At 55.6% G+C, this 18,199-nt stretch overlaps 6 protein-coding genes across 6 annotated transcripts; 3 read left to right on the plus strand and 3 right to left on the minus strand.

The window, feature by feature from the left end:
* Positions 1–21: 21 nt before the first annotated feature.
* Positions 22–3,289, minus strand: B0T15DRAFT_428486 (MCM2/3/5 family-domain-containing protein). The gene is made up of 3 exons (XM_062865689.1): positions 3,088–3,289; positions 612–3,012; positions 22–536 (listed from the first exon to the last, which is right to left on the minus strand). The coding sequence occupies exons 1-3, from the start codon at positions 3,090–3,092 to the stop codon at positions 276–278; spliced, it is 2,667 nt and encodes an 888-aa protein (XP_062723710.1). The 5' UTR covers positions 3,093–3,289; the 3' UTR covers positions 22–275.
* A 129-nt stretch (positions 3,290–3,418) lies between these two features.
* Positions 3,419–5,568, plus strand: B0T15DRAFT_523067 (putative zinc finger in N-recognin-domain-containing protein). The gene is made up of 3 exons (XM_062868663.1): positions 3,419–3,681; positions 3,743–3,797; positions 3,848–5,568. The coding sequence occupies exons 1-3, from the start codon at positions 3,566–3,568 to the stop codon at positions 5,285–5,287; spliced, it is 1,611 nt and encodes a 536-aa protein (XP_062723711.1). The 5' UTR covers positions 3,419–3,565; the 3' UTR covers positions 5,288–5,568.
* Positions 5,569–5,750: 182 nt separating this feature from the next.
* B0T15DRAFT_499829 (uncharacterized protein) lies at positions 5,751–7,279 on the minus strand. Its single transcript, XM_062867352.1, has 2 exons — positions 6,883–7,279; positions 5,751–6,777 (listed from the first exon to the last, which is right to left on the minus strand). Exons 1-2 carry the CDS (start codon positions 7,121–7,123, stop codon positions 6,071–6,073), a joined length of 948 nt encoding a protein of 315 aa, XP_062723712.1. The 5' UTR covers positions 7,124–7,279; the 3' UTR covers positions 5,751–6,070.
* Positions 7,280–7,494: 215 nt separating this feature from the next.
* B0T15DRAFT_523070 (uncharacterized protein) lies at positions 7,495–8,936 on the minus strand. Its single transcript, XM_062868664.1, has one exon. It carries the CDS (start codon positions 8,671–8,673, stop codon positions 7,882–7,884), a length of 792 nt encoding a protein of 263 aa, XP_062723713.1. The 5' UTR covers positions 8,674–8,936; the 3' UTR covers positions 7,495–7,881.
* A 1,503-nt stretch (positions 8,937–10,439) lies between these two features.
* Positions 10,440–12,598, plus strand: B0T15DRAFT_523071 (uncharacterized protein). Its single transcript, XM_062868665.1, has one exon. The coding sequence runs from the start codon at positions 10,909–10,911 to the stop codon at positions 12,247–12,249; it is 1,341 nt and encodes a 446-aa protein (XP_062723714.1). The 5' UTR covers positions 10,440–10,908; the 3' UTR covers positions 12,250–12,598.
* A 234-nt stretch (positions 12,599–12,832) lies between these two features.
* B0T15DRAFT_90734 (mediator of RNA polymerase II transcription subunit 1-domain-containing protein) lies at positions 12,833–15,312 on the plus strand. The gene is made up of 2 exons (XM_062871439.1): positions 12,833–13,495; positions 13,549–15,312. Exons 1-2 carry the CDS (start codon positions 13,139–13,141, stop codon positions 15,238–15,240), a joined length of 2,049 nt encoding a protein of 682 aa, XP_062723715.1. The 5' UTR covers positions 12,833–13,138; the 3' UTR covers positions 15,241–15,312.
* Positions 15,313–18,199: the final 2,887 nt, after the last annotated feature.

An 18,199-nucleotide genomic window follows, 5' to 3' on the forward strand; every position in this document is an offset into this window, starting at 1 on the left:
CATTGCCTCCAGAAGATTGGGGCCCGGAAAGTGAACATAGTGTGATAGATTGAGATATTGGATGGCCCCTGACGCAGACCAACAACATTCATTGTTCCTACCATAAATAACAGTATCACATCCACCCATCCTGTACCCAGCTTTCCTCACAACCCAACCGCTTCGTCTCAACATATGACCCCGAACCGAAAACCAAGACATACACATCCATGAACGCCTCCCCACAGACTTACCAAAGCGAAAACACAGCAAAAAAAGACAAGACGAAAAACTTGTTAAGCCGAAACAGCAGTCTGTCTTCCACCCCGCGCAGCACCGCCGCCTGCTCTCCTCTGACCCGCCGCACCGGGCCTGGCCAGCGTGTATTTGGCAAACGCCCGCGCAAGCGCCTTCTTGCAACTGACCTTCTGGCTGCCGACGAAGCTTTCGACCGTGACGGCAATGGCGCGGTCAATGTCTTGTGACGAGCAGTACTCGGACAGCCGCATCCGGCAGAAGGCCTCGCTGATGCGGATGATGGCTTCAAGATGGCGGACCTGCAAAAGAATCGTTAGTTTTTTTGTATAATCTGAGGGAATTGAAGCGGTGGGTGGGAAGGAGGGGTGACATACAGTGATGGGATAAGCGCCCGTGGCCAGGCTCTCGCGGCGCATGTCGGCGAACAGACGGGCCACCTTGTCCTCGTCCATGTGGTACAGCTTGGGCGTGCAGCGCTCGCGCGCGTAGAGGATGTACTTGCGGAGCAGTTCCTGCGGGATCTCGCCCTCCTTGTTGCGCTCTGCAGAAGAAGAAGAAGAAGCGGTGGTGGTGGCTTGCGTGTCGGTGCGGCCGGAGTCGGGCTCGACGTCCATCGACTCGCCATCAGCGCCGCCGGCCGTCGTCCCCTGGGTGTTAGTCATGGGATGGCTGCGGCTGTGGGAGCCGACGATGAAGCGGGCAAGCCGCTCGTCCTCCTCGGGCTCGACCGTATCGCGGACGACGCAGAGGATGTCGAAACGCGACAGAATGGGCTCGGTCAGCTCGACGTTGGCCGAGAAGGGGATGGTCGAGTTGTACCGGCCGCCGATTGGGTTGGCGGCGGCGATGATGCCGCAGCGGGCCTGGAGCGTCGTGACGATGCCCGCCTTGGAGATGGAGATGGTCTGCTGCTCCATGGCTTCGTGGATCGACGTCCGGTCCTGGTCGTTCATCTTGTCGAACTCATCGATCAGGCAGGTGCCCTTATCGGCGAGCACCAGGGCGCCGCCCTCCAGGGTCCACTCGCTCGTCAGCGGGTCCCGACGGACACTAGCCGTGAGACCGACCGCGCTGGCGCCCTGACCGGTAGCGAAGACTGCTCTATGGGCTGTCTTTTCGACGTACTTGAGGACTTGCGACTTGGCAGTGCCCGGATCGCCCAGCAGGAGAACATTGATGTCTCCTCTGACGTGATGCTCGCCTCTTGTCTTTTTCGCCACACCGCCAAAGAGAGAGAGCGCGACGGCTGTCTTGATATCGGTGTGTCCGTAGATACTGGGAGCGATGGAGTTGATGATCTTATCAACGATGTGCGGATCCTTGGCGAGCTGGCGAATCTTGTGCTCGTCCTCCTCAGTCATCCGGAAGCCAGCAAGCTGATCGTGCGACTTGACGATGTTGTTGGCTTCGAGGATCGTGGCAAAGACCGGGAACCCGTTGCGGTTATTGAGCTGAGCGTCATAGTTGTTCCGGTAGATGCCGGTGACCTCAATCTCCTCGCCAGGCTTGGCCTTGTCGATGAGGTCCCAGAGCAGGATCACCTCCCGATGCCGAGGAAGTCGGCCAGCGGGGACGGTGCCCGGGGATTCCTGAAGAGTGAGCTTCTGGTAGTTCCTGTAGACCGTCTTCTCCGAATTGAGCGTGAAGGGACCGCGCGACTGGCAGCTTTGACAGTACGTGATCTTGACTTCCACGTTTGACTCCTGCTGGAACGGGCCAAGAGTGACACCGCACTTCCCGCAGTCGAATTTGACGTACTTCAGCTGAGGGAAGACGCCCGATCTCCTGGTCACGACTCCACTGACCCGCACGAGACAGTTGAGATGCGACTGCCGAAGCTGGCGGAGGGTGTAGTGGACGGGGAGATCGAAGATGCGGACATGGATCTCTGAGTGGATGCGCTCGTAGTCTGGATAGTGCAGCAGGACGACATCCATCGCCACTTCGTCGAAAAGCTTGAGCATCTCGGCCGGGGCATTGGCAAGGAAGTATGCCAGGATGGCCTTCGAGGTAGACAGGTGCTCGTACGAGACCTCCAGAGACTCCGCATTGATCTCGCCGAGAGTGCGGATGCGGTTGCCGTAGACCGACGAGCCGCTGTCGTCTGTGTACTCGGTCAGGAAGGCTTTGAACTCCCTCTTGATGGTGCGCTGCACGGCTGGCTGGGCCACCCATTCGGTCAGACTGGAAGCCTTGACATCGTGCAGGGCCTCGAGCGAGAGCTCCTCGTCCATGATGTCGGCATCCATGTCCTCATCGGGGTCCTCATCGTACCGATACCTGCGCCGGCGGGGCTGCGCCGTGAGGTCAATGTCGCGGTCGTCGTCCTCGCCGGGAAGGAAGGCAGCGGGGATGCGCTGTCGCCGAGCAACTTCTCGGTCTCTGCGATTGAGTTGGGCCTCGAGGCGCCTCCTCTCACCCAGGTTCAGAGCCTCGTATTCACCCTCGTCGTCGATGTCAATGTCCTCGTAGTCATCGTCTGGCTTCTCGCGGTAGTCCCGCTCGAAGCCTTCACGGAACAGATCAACATCATCCTCAGCCATCTCGTCGATGTCGTCAATGTCATCTTGGATCTCGACCTCCTCTTCAATGTCGTCCTCGTCGTCGCCACCGTGCGCGATATTGAAGGCGGGCGGGGACGAGGGCATGATGGGGCTGGAGGCAGCCCCGACCGAGGAAGCGGCATCGTCACCATTTGTGCGAGCACGCTTGCGGCCTGCCCTGCCGGCCGGCACACCTCGGTTTGCTGACGACGGGTGCTCACGAAGCGGGGAGCTAACATCTCGGTCAACACATCTCTCGAGGCTGCAAATATTGGTGGGCTCCACAGTGCCAGATTCCCAAACTCACCTCATGATTGCCGTTCGCTTTGGGAAAAAGGAAGTCCAGGACTCAATGGGCTGAGAAGATAGTTACGGTATTGCTGTATCCGTAGTTGTAAGGTCGAGGACACTGCAGCCGGCCGGGAGTTGTGGAGGGGATGCAAATGAGGGCACGGGAATTGGGCAACAACGGCTGCTTGCTTCACCCCTGGATTTCGCGCTGTCCACTCAAAAGTAAACGCGCTTTCGCGACAGCGCTAAGCCCAATCTGTAAGGTCGCGTAAAGTGGTTGCTGATTGAGGATAACGTTATATACGGGGCCGCCCCGCGATAAGATAACGGTCCCGTCTGGACTTACACAACAACGCCGCAAGCAACTCACATCCTTCCCGCAACACAACCTCGATCATCACAGGTCGATTTCTCAGCTATTGTATCGCCAGAGCTGAGCTGGGCGCCAGCTTCTTCAATTAGGTGTCTACATATCATCTTGTCATTCTCTGACAATGGATTCCTCCGTCTCCGAGCCGTCCGCTCCCTGCAACGGCGCCGATGCGCTGCGCACCAAGGTGCGCAGCGAAAGCGTCTCACAACGTTCCGATGACTCGCGAACTGCAGCGGAGTATGTCCATGATCCGCTCCAAGTTGCTGTGGTAGATTTGGAATCTAACTTCTGCTCCCAGCATCATTCGAGATCAGATGCAACTTGAGGCGGACGCGCGCGAAGCCTTGCCCTATGTATGACCGCTTTCTTCAGACATGTCCGCCCTTAGCTGACTTGCTTTCAGAGCATCGATCACTGTACGAAACCACTGGGTCCGCTCCGCCAAAGCGTTTTTGCATGCTTGACCTGCAACCCACCTCCCACGAACCCCTCAGACGCCTACAATGCAGCCGGTGTGTGTTATGCATGCTCCGTGCAGTGCCACGGCGAGCATACACTCGTGGAAATCTTCAACAAGCGGAATTTCACATGCGACTGCGGCACAACACGGTTCCCCGAATCAGCCCCCTGCAATTTACGCATCAACCCGAAGACCAACGCCAAGGGAGGCGTACACTCCGAGGAGCCGAACACAAACAACAAGTACAACCAAAACTTCCGCAACCGCTTCTGTGGTTGCAAGTGCGAATACGACCCCTTGGAGCAAAAAGGCACCATGTTCCAATGCCTAGGCCTTGGAACGCATGAGACGGGTGGCTGTGGCGAGGACTGGTGGCACCCTGGCTGTGTTGTTGGCTTGGGTCCCAGGTGGTTTGAGAGTATGCCCAAAACCAAGGTGAAGGCGGAGGCTAAGGATTCTAAGCCGAATGGCGCGCTGCCAGTCATTGCAGAGGATGCGGACGCGACAGAGCAGAACGGCGACGTCCCACCTGGGGAAGCAGGAGAACATGAGGAGGATGACGACCCGCCGCCTCCACCCGGTTTCCCGTCCGAGGACGACTTCGACGGCTTCCTCTGCTACAAGTGCGTTGACGCTCATCCCTGGATCAAGAGATACGCCGGCAGTCCTGGGTTTTTGGCTCCGGTCTTCTCCAAGCAGGGTGACGCGGATGCGACTCAGGGGTCCAGTCCACCAGGCACTCTTCTCAATAACGAGCAGTTGAATGGGGAATCTCGGAAGCGCAAAGCTGAAGACGACGAAACCGATTCCCAGGCCTCAAAACGCCAGAAGGGCGCTGGCGAAGCCACTGACACTGCTCCTCAATCCACCGAGATCCCCAGCACTTCGGCACCCGCCACCGAAGCCTCAAAGGAATCATCCCCTGCCTGCAAGCTGTCAACCCTTCCTCCGGCACCATCAGGGCAGTTCTCGCTCTTCTTCACGGAGTCCTTCAGGTCGCACCTCTGCCACTGCCGGTCCTGTTTCCCGCTGCTGGCACCCCACCCGCAGCTTCTGGAAGAGGAAGAGACCTATGAACCGCCGGTGTCGGAGGACAGCGGCTCCGTGGTGAGCAGCCTATACGACCGCGGCGAGGCGGCACTGCGCAATATCGACCGCGTGCGCGCCATCGAGGGCGTAATGGCGTACCAGCACCTCAAGGACAAGCTGATGCCCTTCTTTCAGCAGTTTGCCGAGAGCAAGCAGGCCATCAGCGCCGAGGACATCAAGGAGTACTTCGCGAAGCTCAGGGGTGATGATCAGGCGATCAAGGACGCTGGAGAGCTGGCTGAGAATGATGGGGCTGATGGGGCTGACTTTAGGAGGGAGCAGGATGGTTACTAAGGTAGTCGCGTGTAAGCCTTTGGTGGGTTTGTTTTGATATAGGGGGTTGGGCTGGGAAGGAAAGGGAATATTATGATCCGTTTTCATTTGGGCTTTGTGCTTGATGGTTGGGCTTAATATGCATTTTCCGGAGTTTGTAGTTGTCGTTGGCAGGTTTAAACAGTACGGCGTGCGCGCTTGGGGAAATGCTAGGTTTTAGTTGTCCTGCACTATGGATGTCTTCTGCGCTGGTGCCCGTGCCAGTATTCGTGATTCGTTATCAGGGCAGACCTCTCTCATGGACGCTTCCCTTACCGATGGCTACAAGATGAGACAAAGTGTTCGCAATCTCGGGCGGATTTTCCCACCCAACCGGTACAGGCGACGTTGCTGCGAGTCCTTGCCCTTGCAGCTCGTCGAGTTTGATCCTGCGAGAAAGACACCGAGCCAAGTGACACTCAGCCACGGGTCTGCAGACTGGGTTCGACAAACGTTAGCCTACGTCCTGCCTGGGCCTATTCTGAAAGCACATTTGTGTCATAGTCCGCAATCTTAAGGGATAAGGGATGATGTGTAACATCGCCTTGTTTATCCCAAGAACATCCATTTTCCTTTTGCTATGGACCCCTGCCGTACAGTGATCGGGATATCATCCGTAAAATCGCAGCCAGTCTCCTTTTAAACGCCATCCCCTCCGACGCCATCCAGGCTCCAATATCATCCATCGTGCACCTAGAACCCATAAGAGTGGCCTTTACTCGTACATTAACTTGACCAGAAACATCATAAGGGCAAACCAGGTGCTCATTGCCCCGACGACCCCGTACTGCTCGCCACACTCGATGGCCTTGGCGGAGGAATAGGCAGCATCATGCTTCCCCCATCGTCCCTCTGCATCGGCACCCCGCCTATCATGCTCTGCGGGACCGGCGCGGACGGCACCTCAGGCGGCACCCCGCCATCATCTCCTCCTCCCCCAACAATATCTCCCAACTCGGCGGCGGCCGCCGCCAGCTGCTGCTCAGCGGCCAGCTTTTGCATTTCCTCCAGCCTCTTCTTCTCGGCCACATCAATCAGATCGTCGTCGTCGCTCCAGCACGAGTCGTCGTCCTCCAGGTGCGGCATGGCCATGCGCTTCCAGAAGCGCAGCTCCTGGCGCACGGCCTTGGCCTCGACGCGGCGCTCCCAGCGGGCCTCGTCGGCGTCGTAGCGTGTGCGGAACCGGCGCAGCATCTCGTTGGCGGCGCCCGCGCGCGCCTGCATCTCCCAGATCTGCTCGCGCAGCCGGCTGTTCTCGGCCCGCGCCTCGGCCAGCTGCGCCCGGTAGCTGCGGTGCCAGGCCGCCACGTCGGCCACGTGCTTGGCCTTGTAGTCGTGGAACTGCTTGAGCATGCCCGCGAGCGCCGACGCGTACTGGCTGAGCAGCGCGGCGTTGGCGTCGCGCGAGAACTTCGCTTTTTCGAGCGCTTCGGAGAGGATCGAGATCAGCGTGTCGAGGTTGGGTTCTTGGGCTGTTTTGGAGTCCCGAGTCAGCAACGATGTGCAAGGAAGGGCTAAAGAAGCCGGAGGGAGGAAGGGGGAGGGAGGAAGGGGTAGGGAGGAAGTGAAATGTCAACCTTTCACTTCATCAGCTGCTCCGCTGATCAGCTCCTCGTTCCCAAGCTGTTGTGCTTTCGCGTGACTGCGTACGCGCCCCACGCCGGCGACGACCTCTTCCAACGTGCGCTGGTTTTCGGCGAGCTGACGGCTGAGCTCTTCTACCATGCCGTAGATGTAATTGAGCTCGGCTTGGTGGCCGGCCGGAGTGGGAAAGCCGACCATGGCGCCGGGCATGTTGCCGCCGTTCATGCCGTTCATGACGACAAGCTGCAAGTGTCTCAGAGCCCGCTGCTGCTGTAGCGGCTGGAGTCGATGATGAGCTGGAAAGGAGATATCGTTGAGTGTGCAGCGGACGCAGATGGCGCCGATGTCTAGGAGTATGAAGCTTGGAAGTGCATGTTCGAGTACCTAAGGTATGTATGTACAGTACAATACAGTACATACCTGTACACATATGATGATACATGTAACGTTATTCCGTCGTACGTTCCGGTGGGTGCTATCCAGGTCCAGTGGGTCCAAAGTTTAGAGCTCTAACCTCTGATTGGGTCAAAAGCCCGGTCGCTGATGTTACCTACAATACAATACCTCAGCCGGGGCTGCACGATCTTTAGGGACTTAGAGAGAACGAACATTCATAACATTAACAAAAAAGGTCTCACTCATCGCCGACTTTCCTATGTAACATGCCCGAATTCCTAACCAGATAAGTTGAAGCCCTACCGCTGACCCCAAACCAAGGCGCGTCTGTTAGGGGTGGCGGAATGAACCTTAACCGCTAAGTTCTAACCATACCCGGGGCCTGGGGCAAGATCTTTCAGCCTAGGTACTTATGAGAGGCGCACTCCCTCAGAGGTTGAATACCTTGAATCGGCCCTCTCAGAGACTACAGGTATGAAGCGATTGCTGCAGCCATGGGGTCTTCCTCAAAGACAAAGAAAGCCCCTGAAACGGCTTGTATTGTATTGTACCTCCTCGAATTACTCCAGGTATCTCTTCTCCATTCCCCTGCATCTTCATCCCGACAACACTTCTGCTTCCAGCTCCTCGAAGGCTCTTTCTTTAATCTTGTACGTGCTGTTCAGGGATATGACTTGGATGCTTCCTTTCCGGTACGTTCTTTTGGGGTACGGTGGGCGATTCCGAATCGAGTCCTGGGGAATGCTCCAGTCTGTGGGAACCCAGCCCGAGGCATGCAAGCCGGACAGGCCGCCGTAGAGCCTGACCTCCCGTAACGCGTTGGGAATGTGTCTTTTCGAAACAGCATCCTCGAACCGGATCACGTCCCCTTTCGGATTAGGCGCCTTGAATGGACAAGGAGGCCGCGGAGCTGTGGACAGGCCCTGACCAGGCCGAGCAGAAGACTCGAGGAAGGCCAGGCTCGGTACGCGATGCCGAGAACCTTTCAGAGCTCGGAAGGGCGTGATGCTGGTAATCAATGCATTCAATGCATTTGTTGACAGGCGGTCTGCTTCTTGCGGCGAGATCGAAAGTTGTCCGAGGTCAATGAATTGAAGATGGACACTCTCCAGTGTTTCGGCCAGCGGAGAAAGAGCTTCTAGGAGCTGACTCGGAGTGTACAGGGAGACGGTACGGATCCAGGTGTGGCCGCTGCGTTGACCGCTGGCGTCACGGTAAAGGAAATCCTCTTTAGTTGCGATCACCTCCGAGCGATGTGATGAAGATAGGCGGCGGAAATCTCGACGTATCTGAGTTTCAAAGATGTGATGCCACTGGGTGGTAAAGGTGGATATGAATATGTCATGGGGGCTAGAAGAGGATGAGGTGCTTCCAGGAAGACAAAGCATTCGAGCTCGAGAGACTTCAAGATGGGAGCGGCGGCCAGAAGGCCGCAAAGAAAGCTTTCTTCAAAGGCTTGGTTGCGGTCCTCGGGGTAGCGGCTAGTGCTACATAGCACAAGGCTGGTCAAGCTAGGGAAGGTCATCCTCGGTGGGTTGCGGGAATGAGCGAGCTCGAGAGCAAAGCTGTCTGCCTTCCACCCTTTACGGACGTGTATAACCGCCGACTTCAGGTTAGGCGCCATAGACATGAGAAGAAACATGGGAACCGCGCTACGACGACACCACTCCGCTGTGAAAGGAGAATATGATGGGGAACCTCTGCGGAGACCCAGGCCCAAGAATCGTCTCGCCGCTCTCGAAATGAACCAGAAGTTGTGGTTACTGCTTCCGTAAAAGGAATTCTCGCGGAGACCAATATGGTGGATCAAAGCCCCGAGGCTCGGGTTTCGCCAAAGCGAACGTATCTAAAGCCCAACCTTGTCAGGACTTGTCTTCTACCAATGCTGTGTGGCAAGCTTGAAGGGACGACAAACCAGTTTGCCGAGGTTTATACGGGCGGTAATCCTCGTGATCTCCCGGTAGAGAAGTTGTTGAGCAGGGTGGTACAAGCATCTGCATGTCTTGCCCAGCTAAATCAAGTCCCGCCGGCCATTTGAGGCCCTCTTTCCATCTTTGATCTCCTCCAGCACATACCCGCAGATCATGATCAAGATCTCGGCCGGAAGCTTTTGAAGCAGACCACGTGACGAGGGTTTCCAGGTCATAGCTTGCTGTTCCATTTCCTGGTGTTTGTTGGTATTTGTCGTCTGGGCAGTTTTCATCCACTTCTTGAATGGGAGCTCTCTCGAGCGGCTTTGGATCCATCTCAGCGACTGACGATAGGAAGGCCGAATCAGGGTGAGCTACCAAATAGACTAGAGCAAGAGTCGGAAGACTATAAATGATAGGCGTTCTTTATTGGTGTCGTCCATCAGCGTCATAGTATCAACTAGTCTTCAGAGACAAACATAAGGCATCCAAATAAAGTACAGGACAACTACTCACTACACCATGGGACACAGTCAAAAGGAATCACATTTTCTTTGCGTGGAAGCGGGAGGGTCATGCTGGGTAATGTACTGAGCCGGGTGAGCCCTTCCGTGCTCACACGCTGCATACGACCTCAGCAGCCTACTATACCTACCTACTATCTAGCACTCTAATATATACATAAGTGTCTGATTCAACTCTGCAAATGCTTTTGGCTCCTTGCACTAGTAGACTAGATAAAGACGAGATCAGAGGGCCGTCCCTACAAATTTGCTTTGAAAACTTTTGAAAGTGAAGTGTAATTAGTAGTTGCTTTTTTTGCCCTGTTGTTGGCTTTATTTGCTATCCAGAATCAACGAGTCAGGTATTGGCTGAGGAGAGTATAACATCCCTTGCATGCAGAACGGAGGTTGTTCGTACCCAGTCATCACACCCTTTTTCCACGATGCCCGGCATCCGTTTCATCACACCAGGGAGCGCAGTATTGAAATGACAGCTCCAATCCCAACAGCAGAAACGAGGAAGAAGGACGACAAGGACCTAGCAGCATGAGCGTCGAACAGCAAACCCAATCTCAAGCCGGAGTCTTTCAACAACAGCCTTTGCTTGGTTGGTGTTTCTGTAAAGCTCTAAGAGCTCATACCACCATCGGCCTGTCCCTGCCAAGTGACGTTACAGGCTGACTGTAACTATACTGTGATTCACTAGGTTTCTATGTCTTAGTCTTACAGTTGGCGATGTCTGTTCCTTTAAGACATTTCGGAGCTGTTCCTCCTTGTCTCACGACTCACCTCCTAGGGCTTTGACTTAGCGTGCCGCGCACTTCCTTATTCCTAGGCTAGTCGCCACGTCTGAAAGTTTCCGTTGACTCTTCTTCTCGGTAGTCGTAGAGACTAGAGAGGGCTAAGGCGGTCTAGATCCGGGCTATCTACCGGCGCCAAGAAGCTTGTTCAGCCCCATGGCCCGACCATTGGGGATATCCTGGCCCCGTTGATGAGCGGCGTCTTCAGCTGACAAGCAACAACCAAACTAGTGATTCTTTTCAGAGTCTTCATTATGCTGTCGTGGGACGGCCTGGCCAAAGCCTGCTTTCCCCTGGGGTTGCTCTCTTGGGTCTTGACTCTGAGGTGCTGATACCTGATCCCGAGCGGAATAATCAAACCTCTCCAGTTTCGGCGTCTCACAGTAGAGACCTACCCACCCTCTTACACGATGGGGGAGCCCATGGCTGGAGATTCAACAGCTCCAGAGGCTCGATCCACAAGGTCACCATCAGACTCCAGCAATGAGTCTGTCCGCGACGGCATTGACACGTCGGGACGGGACGGTCCAGACGACTTTTCCGAAAAGCGGGATACACTGCCAGAGCGGTTCGGCCTCAGCCGCCTCGCGATTCCCCTTGCCCTCCTAGTAGGCGGAGCCATTACCGGCGGCACGACCTATGCGCTCGTCTCCCGGGTTCAGAACCTGATCGCCAATGCCAGCGTGGACGGCGACAAGTCGAGATGGCTCCAAACCGCCCGTACTGCGGCATACGATGCGTGCTATTACGGCTGCAACGACTGCAGTGACCCCAGCTTTGCCTACAACGCATGCCAACTCACCGCGCAGGCCAAGGTCAAGGGCATCATCTGCGCCGGCGAAGAGATGTGGAACTGGGCCGCAGCAGACAGATACCCCGAGGCCTGTCTCATGGCGGTGGCACAGTTGCTGATGGGCGTGGAGCTGGAGCGAGTCAAGCAGTCGTACCGCAACCAGCTGGCTATCATCGTCCTGACTGTCCTGGGTGGTGTGGTGGGTGGCGTGATCACCTACGTGGTGTGGCGCCGCCTGACAACGAGCAAGGCACAACAGGAGGCAGCAAAAGCAGAAAAGTCGTCCAACGGGAAGAAGTGGTCCATCTGCCGTCCAGCAATGTGGAAGGACGAGAAGCACCACCACCACCAGCCCACCAACAACGACGATCGACCCCTTTCACGCCGCAGCAGCAGCAGCTCATCCCGGCGCGGCAGCCAGCCCCGTACAAGCCTCAGCTCCCTCGCGACCGCAACCACGGCCTCCCTCACCATCCTTTCCACCTCGCCCTCCGGCGCCTCCGCCTACCCCTGCACAGGCCACGAGCCAGCTTGGAACCAATTCTTCGTGTCACCCAACGGCACCATCGCGGGCGTCCTGCACGGCTGGCTGGGCGACTGCTACGACCGCCGGGACTGCGACCAGCGGTGCAGCACCTCGTGCAGCAGCAGCGGGAGCGGCTCGAGCCGCAGCTGCAGCAGGAAGTGCACGACTAGCGACTGCCACACCATCGTCACCGTGACGCGCACGCCCAAGGAGTATGTCGACGCCATCGTGCCCCGCGTGCGAGCGTGCGGGTTTACCATGGTGGACGCGCTCGCTGGCAGCGGCAGTATTGTTGTTACTGTGGCGGAGAGGGTGGGCAATCCGCGGCTGGAGAGGGACTGGTGGGTAAGAGTGTCGGTGAATGGATTGAATGTTACGAGGGGGGATCAGACGGATGATATGGTCTTGTGTCTGCATGGGATTGGAGGATGAAGAGTGTGATCATTGATCATCATTTTGTCTCAATGTATGCCATTGATGACTGAGCTAATCAGATGCTCCGAGGATGTGACCATGAAACCACAGGGAGAGGAAGAGAAAACATAACGCATAAGTTACGAGGAGAAAGAACAAAAGAGAAAAAAGAAACAACGAAGCAAGGAACAGAACGAGTATACAATGACAGGGAAAGGAGGAAAAAGAGGAACAAAACGAAAAGAAAGATAAGAGGTAAGGGAGAAAGAGAGCTAGTCTATCAGAGAGCTGGGGTTAGGATTATATATGAGTGAATCACCTGATAGAGTCCGAGGCCCCGTGGGGCCGAGCATCAGTCCCAAAAGGCAACCCAAAAGGTATTTGCGGACAACTTTCGAACTCACTCGCAGGTGCATCAACTCTGCTACGCTGATAGCCAGCTTTCATTGTTAACCTACCGGTATGTTGGTACAGAGTCTTAGGCCAAGCTACTACTAGTACGGATGCTGTCTGTAGGGTTAGGGTTCGTGGCTGGTTTTCTATTGTGGAATCTAGACGCCCAACAAAGCTCTCTTCACATCCAAGTTAGTAACCAAAGACACTCATTCGTGCCATTCATTTCAATCACAACGTTCGTACTTGTCTCGGTGCCGGCGAACGCCATTACTATAGCTGATCTGAACTCGACGCGAATTGCGCGCAATTCCTCAAGCCCCTTCCACAGAGATGGATATTTAACTTGTGGTGGACAGCAGCTTGCCCTTTCTTGGCTGTGGCTTTGCAACTCAGCCAGGCGAGTTCTCCGTTTGCGCTTATACTGTTCTTGGGCAGTCGCTCACATTCCTGTCACCCCGCGACATCTGCATTCGAATGCTGGTAACATCAAAATTACCAAGACCGACCAGTCATGTCGACTCCAAAGAACTCCCTGTCGCAGCAGGGCAAGACCCCCTCGCAACCCCATCATGGGGCGGCGGCGACTCCCCAAGTCTCGACACCGTTCTCGATGGCCCAGGCAGCCCTGTCGCCGCATGGCCCGCGGTCATCACCGCAGCAGGTCAAGAAGTCTCCAGCGGCCATGACCTCAGTAACCATGGGCCGGTCCAACTCCAGCATTCCCGTGAACTTCGAGAGCCCGTCTGCTGCCGCCGCTCTGGAGATGGGTTCCGGTTTAGACGTCAATCTCCGAAATCTTGTTCAACTGGGCAGAGCCAATGAGGATGAGAGAGCGAGGCGGTTAGACGCTGTTATTGCAGTCCTTGGTGTGAGTTTGCCCTGAACTTACGGGCCACGCTCCGACTAATGCATCGCTGGAAGAGGAACAAGGGCTTGGTTAGTGAGGCGGGCTTGGAAAGGCTTGCAAAGAAGCTCGAGCTGGAGTTCATCTGGGAAAGTGCTATGGACAGCAGCGGCAAGAGGACGCTCATCGTCGCCGGCTCTGCGCTCGAACTGGTCATTGAGTTCTCCAGCAACGTCGTCCAGTCGGTCACTTTGGGTTTCCCAGACTCTGCTGAGATCGTGAACAAGCATGCCAAATCCGCGGGGGAGATTCTATTCAACGACCTGCGCCTGCGCGAAGACCAAAGCCCCCTGACCAAGTCGATGGAGAGATTTGCCGCCAACTTTGAGCGACTCGCTGTGCTGGACAAGCTGAGCATCAACCCCGGACTTAATTTGTACGAGGCTGTAGCCGGCATCTACGAAAGCCTCAGCCGTCTCCACGCATGGGAACTACGCAAGCTCCGCCAGGAGCCTACATTGGCCGGCCGGCCCTATCAGTACCTCGAGAACCTCGTGCTCTGCACAAGGAGCGGCAAGCCAACCATGAATGTCAAGGGCCGAGTGGGTATGGCGCTCGAGTACTGGAAGGACAGGAGGCTCCAGCCACCGCCAAGTCCGGACTTGGCTCCTTGGGTCGAAGACCACGAACAGACCTGGAGCATTCTCATCGGCTGCGCTCCCATGCGTCATATCGGTGTCAGTCCCGTCCGCATCTCGGACAGGTGGATCGGCCCCAACGTCGAGAAAGCACCTCTTCCTGATGAGCTGCATGCGGGCGGCCCTGTCATCGACTGGTTGGAGCCGGAAAGCACATTTCTTCCCGATTCCAATCAGACAAAGGCCGATCCGATGCAGCCCGACGCGCAGCTTCTCGGGCCCCGTCTTCCCGAAGTCGTGTTCCATGCCGCTTTTGAGCCGCCTGTCCATATTCCACTTAGCCTGTGGCAGCAGATCCAGGAGCTAGGCTGCATAATGGACGAAACATCGCTGAGCCAGCCAGTATCGTTCGACAGTCTTATCATCCCCTTTCCCCCAGGGAAGTCCTTCGGCTCGGAGGAGACGAGGATCGTCAGTTGCAACAAAGAGATCGTTTTCGGACCGCCAGAGGATCCGTCCAACTTGTCATGGAGGAGTCATGCGAACACCCTCGCAGTCCATAAGGAAGTCCTATGTAGGACGCTGACCGAAATGACATTCTCTCACCCACAGCAGCTTGTTACCATCCTTCCGTTCTTGCGACAGTACGTCTTCCTCGCCAGGTTACTGGAGCAGAGCTTTGTCAAGGAAGCACAAGACCGCTCTTCCACAGTGAACGGCGAGCCGTCCACCAAAACAAGAGGCACAACAAACAAAACGACCACAAATGAAGACGACTTCACCAACTTCATAGGCACAACAGACAAACCTACCCATCCTCCCGAAGACTCGGACATGGAACAACAACAACAACTACTACAACAGCCGCTCCAAGTCGACATCTCCTTGACCCTGCTGCCCGTTCCACGCCTGCAGATCATCTTCCCTTTTCGGGCAGACAAGACTGCCGACGTCACGCTCGAGATCCAAGAGAACGGCCACCTGAGCGTCGTGGCGCAGGACGTGCTCGACGAGAGCAATGTGATGGCGCCTAACGGCCGGCAGAGGCGCGTGGAGGATATCGGCGCGCTGCTGGAGTACACTGAGGACATTGGGAAGTGGGTGGAGTTCATTCGGACGAGGTGGGCTTGAACTGGGGCTTTGCGAAGTTTGGGACAGGATTGGGCGGGGATCCTACATCCAGTACACTACAGTACAGTACTAGGGGCCTTTCGGGATAGCCAGCTTTCTGGAGGAGGAGGAATTGGCCGACAGGGGTTCTTCGAACAATTACATCATGGTAGGCTGGGGAAGGGCGGCCTCGGGGCGTGGCACTGTCCATAATGCACAGTTATGGAATGCTGGCTGCATGTTTTGTTCCGAGGCCGGGGGGTGGTGATACCCCTGGCTCTACTGGGAGGGTTGGCTTCAGACGTCACTGATGGCATCATTGGGGTTACAGAGTGAACTGATGTCTCACCCTCTTTCTTCGATGGTCTGCTTCTCGGGCACATCTGTTCTGCGGATTTGGATGCGTACCTAGGGTACGATCTCAATGACGCACAGTCGCGCGCGGTGTTTACAAAACGCCTCACTTGGACAGGAAAAAAGGAAACCGTCACTTAGATAATGAACGATAATAATGTGTACCAACTGGACTTGATCGCTTGCACAAGTACTTTTGTGCGTCATCGGCATACTTTAATGTACAGTACTATAATGTGTATAAAGCACAGCGTCTTATAATAAGCAAGCACCTAACACGCATGGATGACAGGAACCCTTTTGTTGGGGACGGGACGGGATGGAGGCCAAGACATGCAGATTTTCAAGATCAGATCAGCACTACGTACAGCGCCGTACAGACTGCTGCAGAAAGAAACAGGGGTCAACCCCAGAGACGTCATCAGATGTCAGCTCTCCAAGGATTTCCGCTCAGACCACCTACATACTTGTCCCATTGTGCACATCAACTGCGTTGACGAGAGGGTTCTATGTATTGTACAGCTTCGTTCTGGCAGCGATCAGAGAGGTAAAAGAAAGTGGCTTGTTAATTGAACACTACTAGTACGGAGGTACGGTGCTGTGGTCGTCACTCGCGGAGACGCGACACAGAGGCAGTCAGTTGAAAAGAGGTGGTTGGGTGCCACTGGGTCGGTTGTTCGTGGTTGATCTTGTCCCCCGGGGTTAAGGTAGTGCTGATCAGGGTCAGGGTCGGTGAGCGGCCGTCCAGTCGGATGCTTGGGTCCGTCCCCTTGCGTGTGGGAAACCCGTGACCGTTGAAGGAAAGAGGGGGAGTGGAGCAGGGGACCTGGCAGGAAAAAAGAAAAGGTCGGACAAGACCATTGAAGTGGTGGGCTTCCTTTTTTGAGACTTGCAGGTTGTGATAGCGCTGAAGTCTTCGAATGGAATTGCTCCGATTCCGCGACTTCCGTGTTCCTCGCCCGATTTGGGACTCTTGGGAGTTGGGATGACCAGAGAGGCTTGACGGGGTCCTGGAAGAGAACTTCCGGTGTTTACTTTTGACGCGTCTGGTGAAAGTAAACAAAAACAACAAAACAACAGGACAGAAGCCTGCGACAAGCCCATAGCTGAGTATTTTGTGCCTGACTCAGAAAGGAGGCCCATGGGCATTGGCCTAACAGGATGACTGTTTCGTCTTCCAGGCAGGTGCCTGAATGTGGTCGAGTAAGAGGCCCTCAAAGGTGGTCAGAGTTGGTTACATTTTTAGGTCGTCTATGAGGCACAATGAGGACCGACTGTGACACAGCATTCTTTTTTTTGGCATGTGACAGCCGCACGATCACGTTTCATGTGCGAACCTGCATTCTTAGATGCGAGGCTATCAATTCTTGGGAAAAGAGTGACTCGAGTTGGTGTTCCTAGCGGCGTCTATGTGAGCGGGGAGGTGAACGTTGGAGCGGTGTGAACCTATCGTGCATTTCCCCGCATACCTACCGTTCCTACGCACTGGTCTTAATTGGCTTTGAATGCTAGCCGAAGACTGACCAAGCTTCAAAGATCAAGGATTGTCTGTCTTTACTTACCACTGAGATAGAAAATTTCACCGCTTGGAGTTTCAATCCAGTTGTGTACAGTACGAACCCCTCAACGCCGCAGTTACTGGCTCGCTTAAAGCGGTGAGGTACATATATTAACAACCGACTAGATCAATATTGTATGCTTCCAGGTCATCTGTCAATGCTCTGAGTCTCCGGCTGTCTGCTTCTTGTGACCGTGGCGGCTCGCATAATGGTGACCCTCATAATCCGATGGGTCTTCCTCTCTTCTCCCGGGCGGGAAGGATGGCCGAGATGCAGCTTGGGGAAGTTGCAGAACGGCGCAGCCACCACGCCACCCTCGACCCTGCCGGTTGGAGTGGAGAAGACCGCGCTAACGCTAAACGTCAGGCACGACAAGGACCCCTGCCAAAACGCGCTGATTAAACGCGAAGACGCGTCAAATGCGCCGTGTAAACAAGGTGGCGCTCCATCTTTCTTGTGCGCTTTTGCCGCGTGATCTACCCTCCTTCACGCTCCTTTCCAGTCTGAACACGAAATGTGATATCGAAAGTCCTGTCTGACGATATTGTCGCCTCTCTCAATTCCTTTGGACTGCTTGTCAGATTCCTGTGGCTGTCTCTGCCTCATTGCATCACTGTTTCTCCCTTGCGTCAACCCCGCCGATCGCATCGCATCGCAAACTAGCATCCTGGCGCACCCGCGCGTTATCGCCAACCGAAAAGGTGTGGAAGCCTTGCTCCGACGATATCCACCCCCAGTCGACCGTCCCTTCTCTGTGGTATGCTTGTGGCGAATAACTGGTAACACCTGAGGCAGGAGCATTGGAGAACTTGTTTGCGGCTTGGGTAGCAGGCAGGCGCTATCGAAGTTGCTGATGGCGAACTGATATAATCCGACCTGTCCACGCGGCCCCATCTGCTGCTTAACTTTGCCTGGCCTCGCAACAACCGCCTCACAGCGAACCGCCAGCGAACATTCTAGCAAAACAACCAACTCTCCTCCATCTTCCCGACCTTAGCCATCGGCTGATTTCGCATCTTGAAAGCCGCATTCTCTCTGCGAGCATTCCCATCGCCTGGCCGATCGTC

The sequence above is a fragment of the Chaetomium strumarium genome (assembly GCF_033439665.1).
Source record: "Chaetomium strumarium strain CBS 333.67 chromosome Unknown B0T15scaffold_2, whole genome shotgun sequence".
NCBI lineage: Eukaryota > Fungi > Ascomycota > Sordariomycetes > Sordariales > Chaetomiaceae > Chaetomium > Chaetomium strumarium.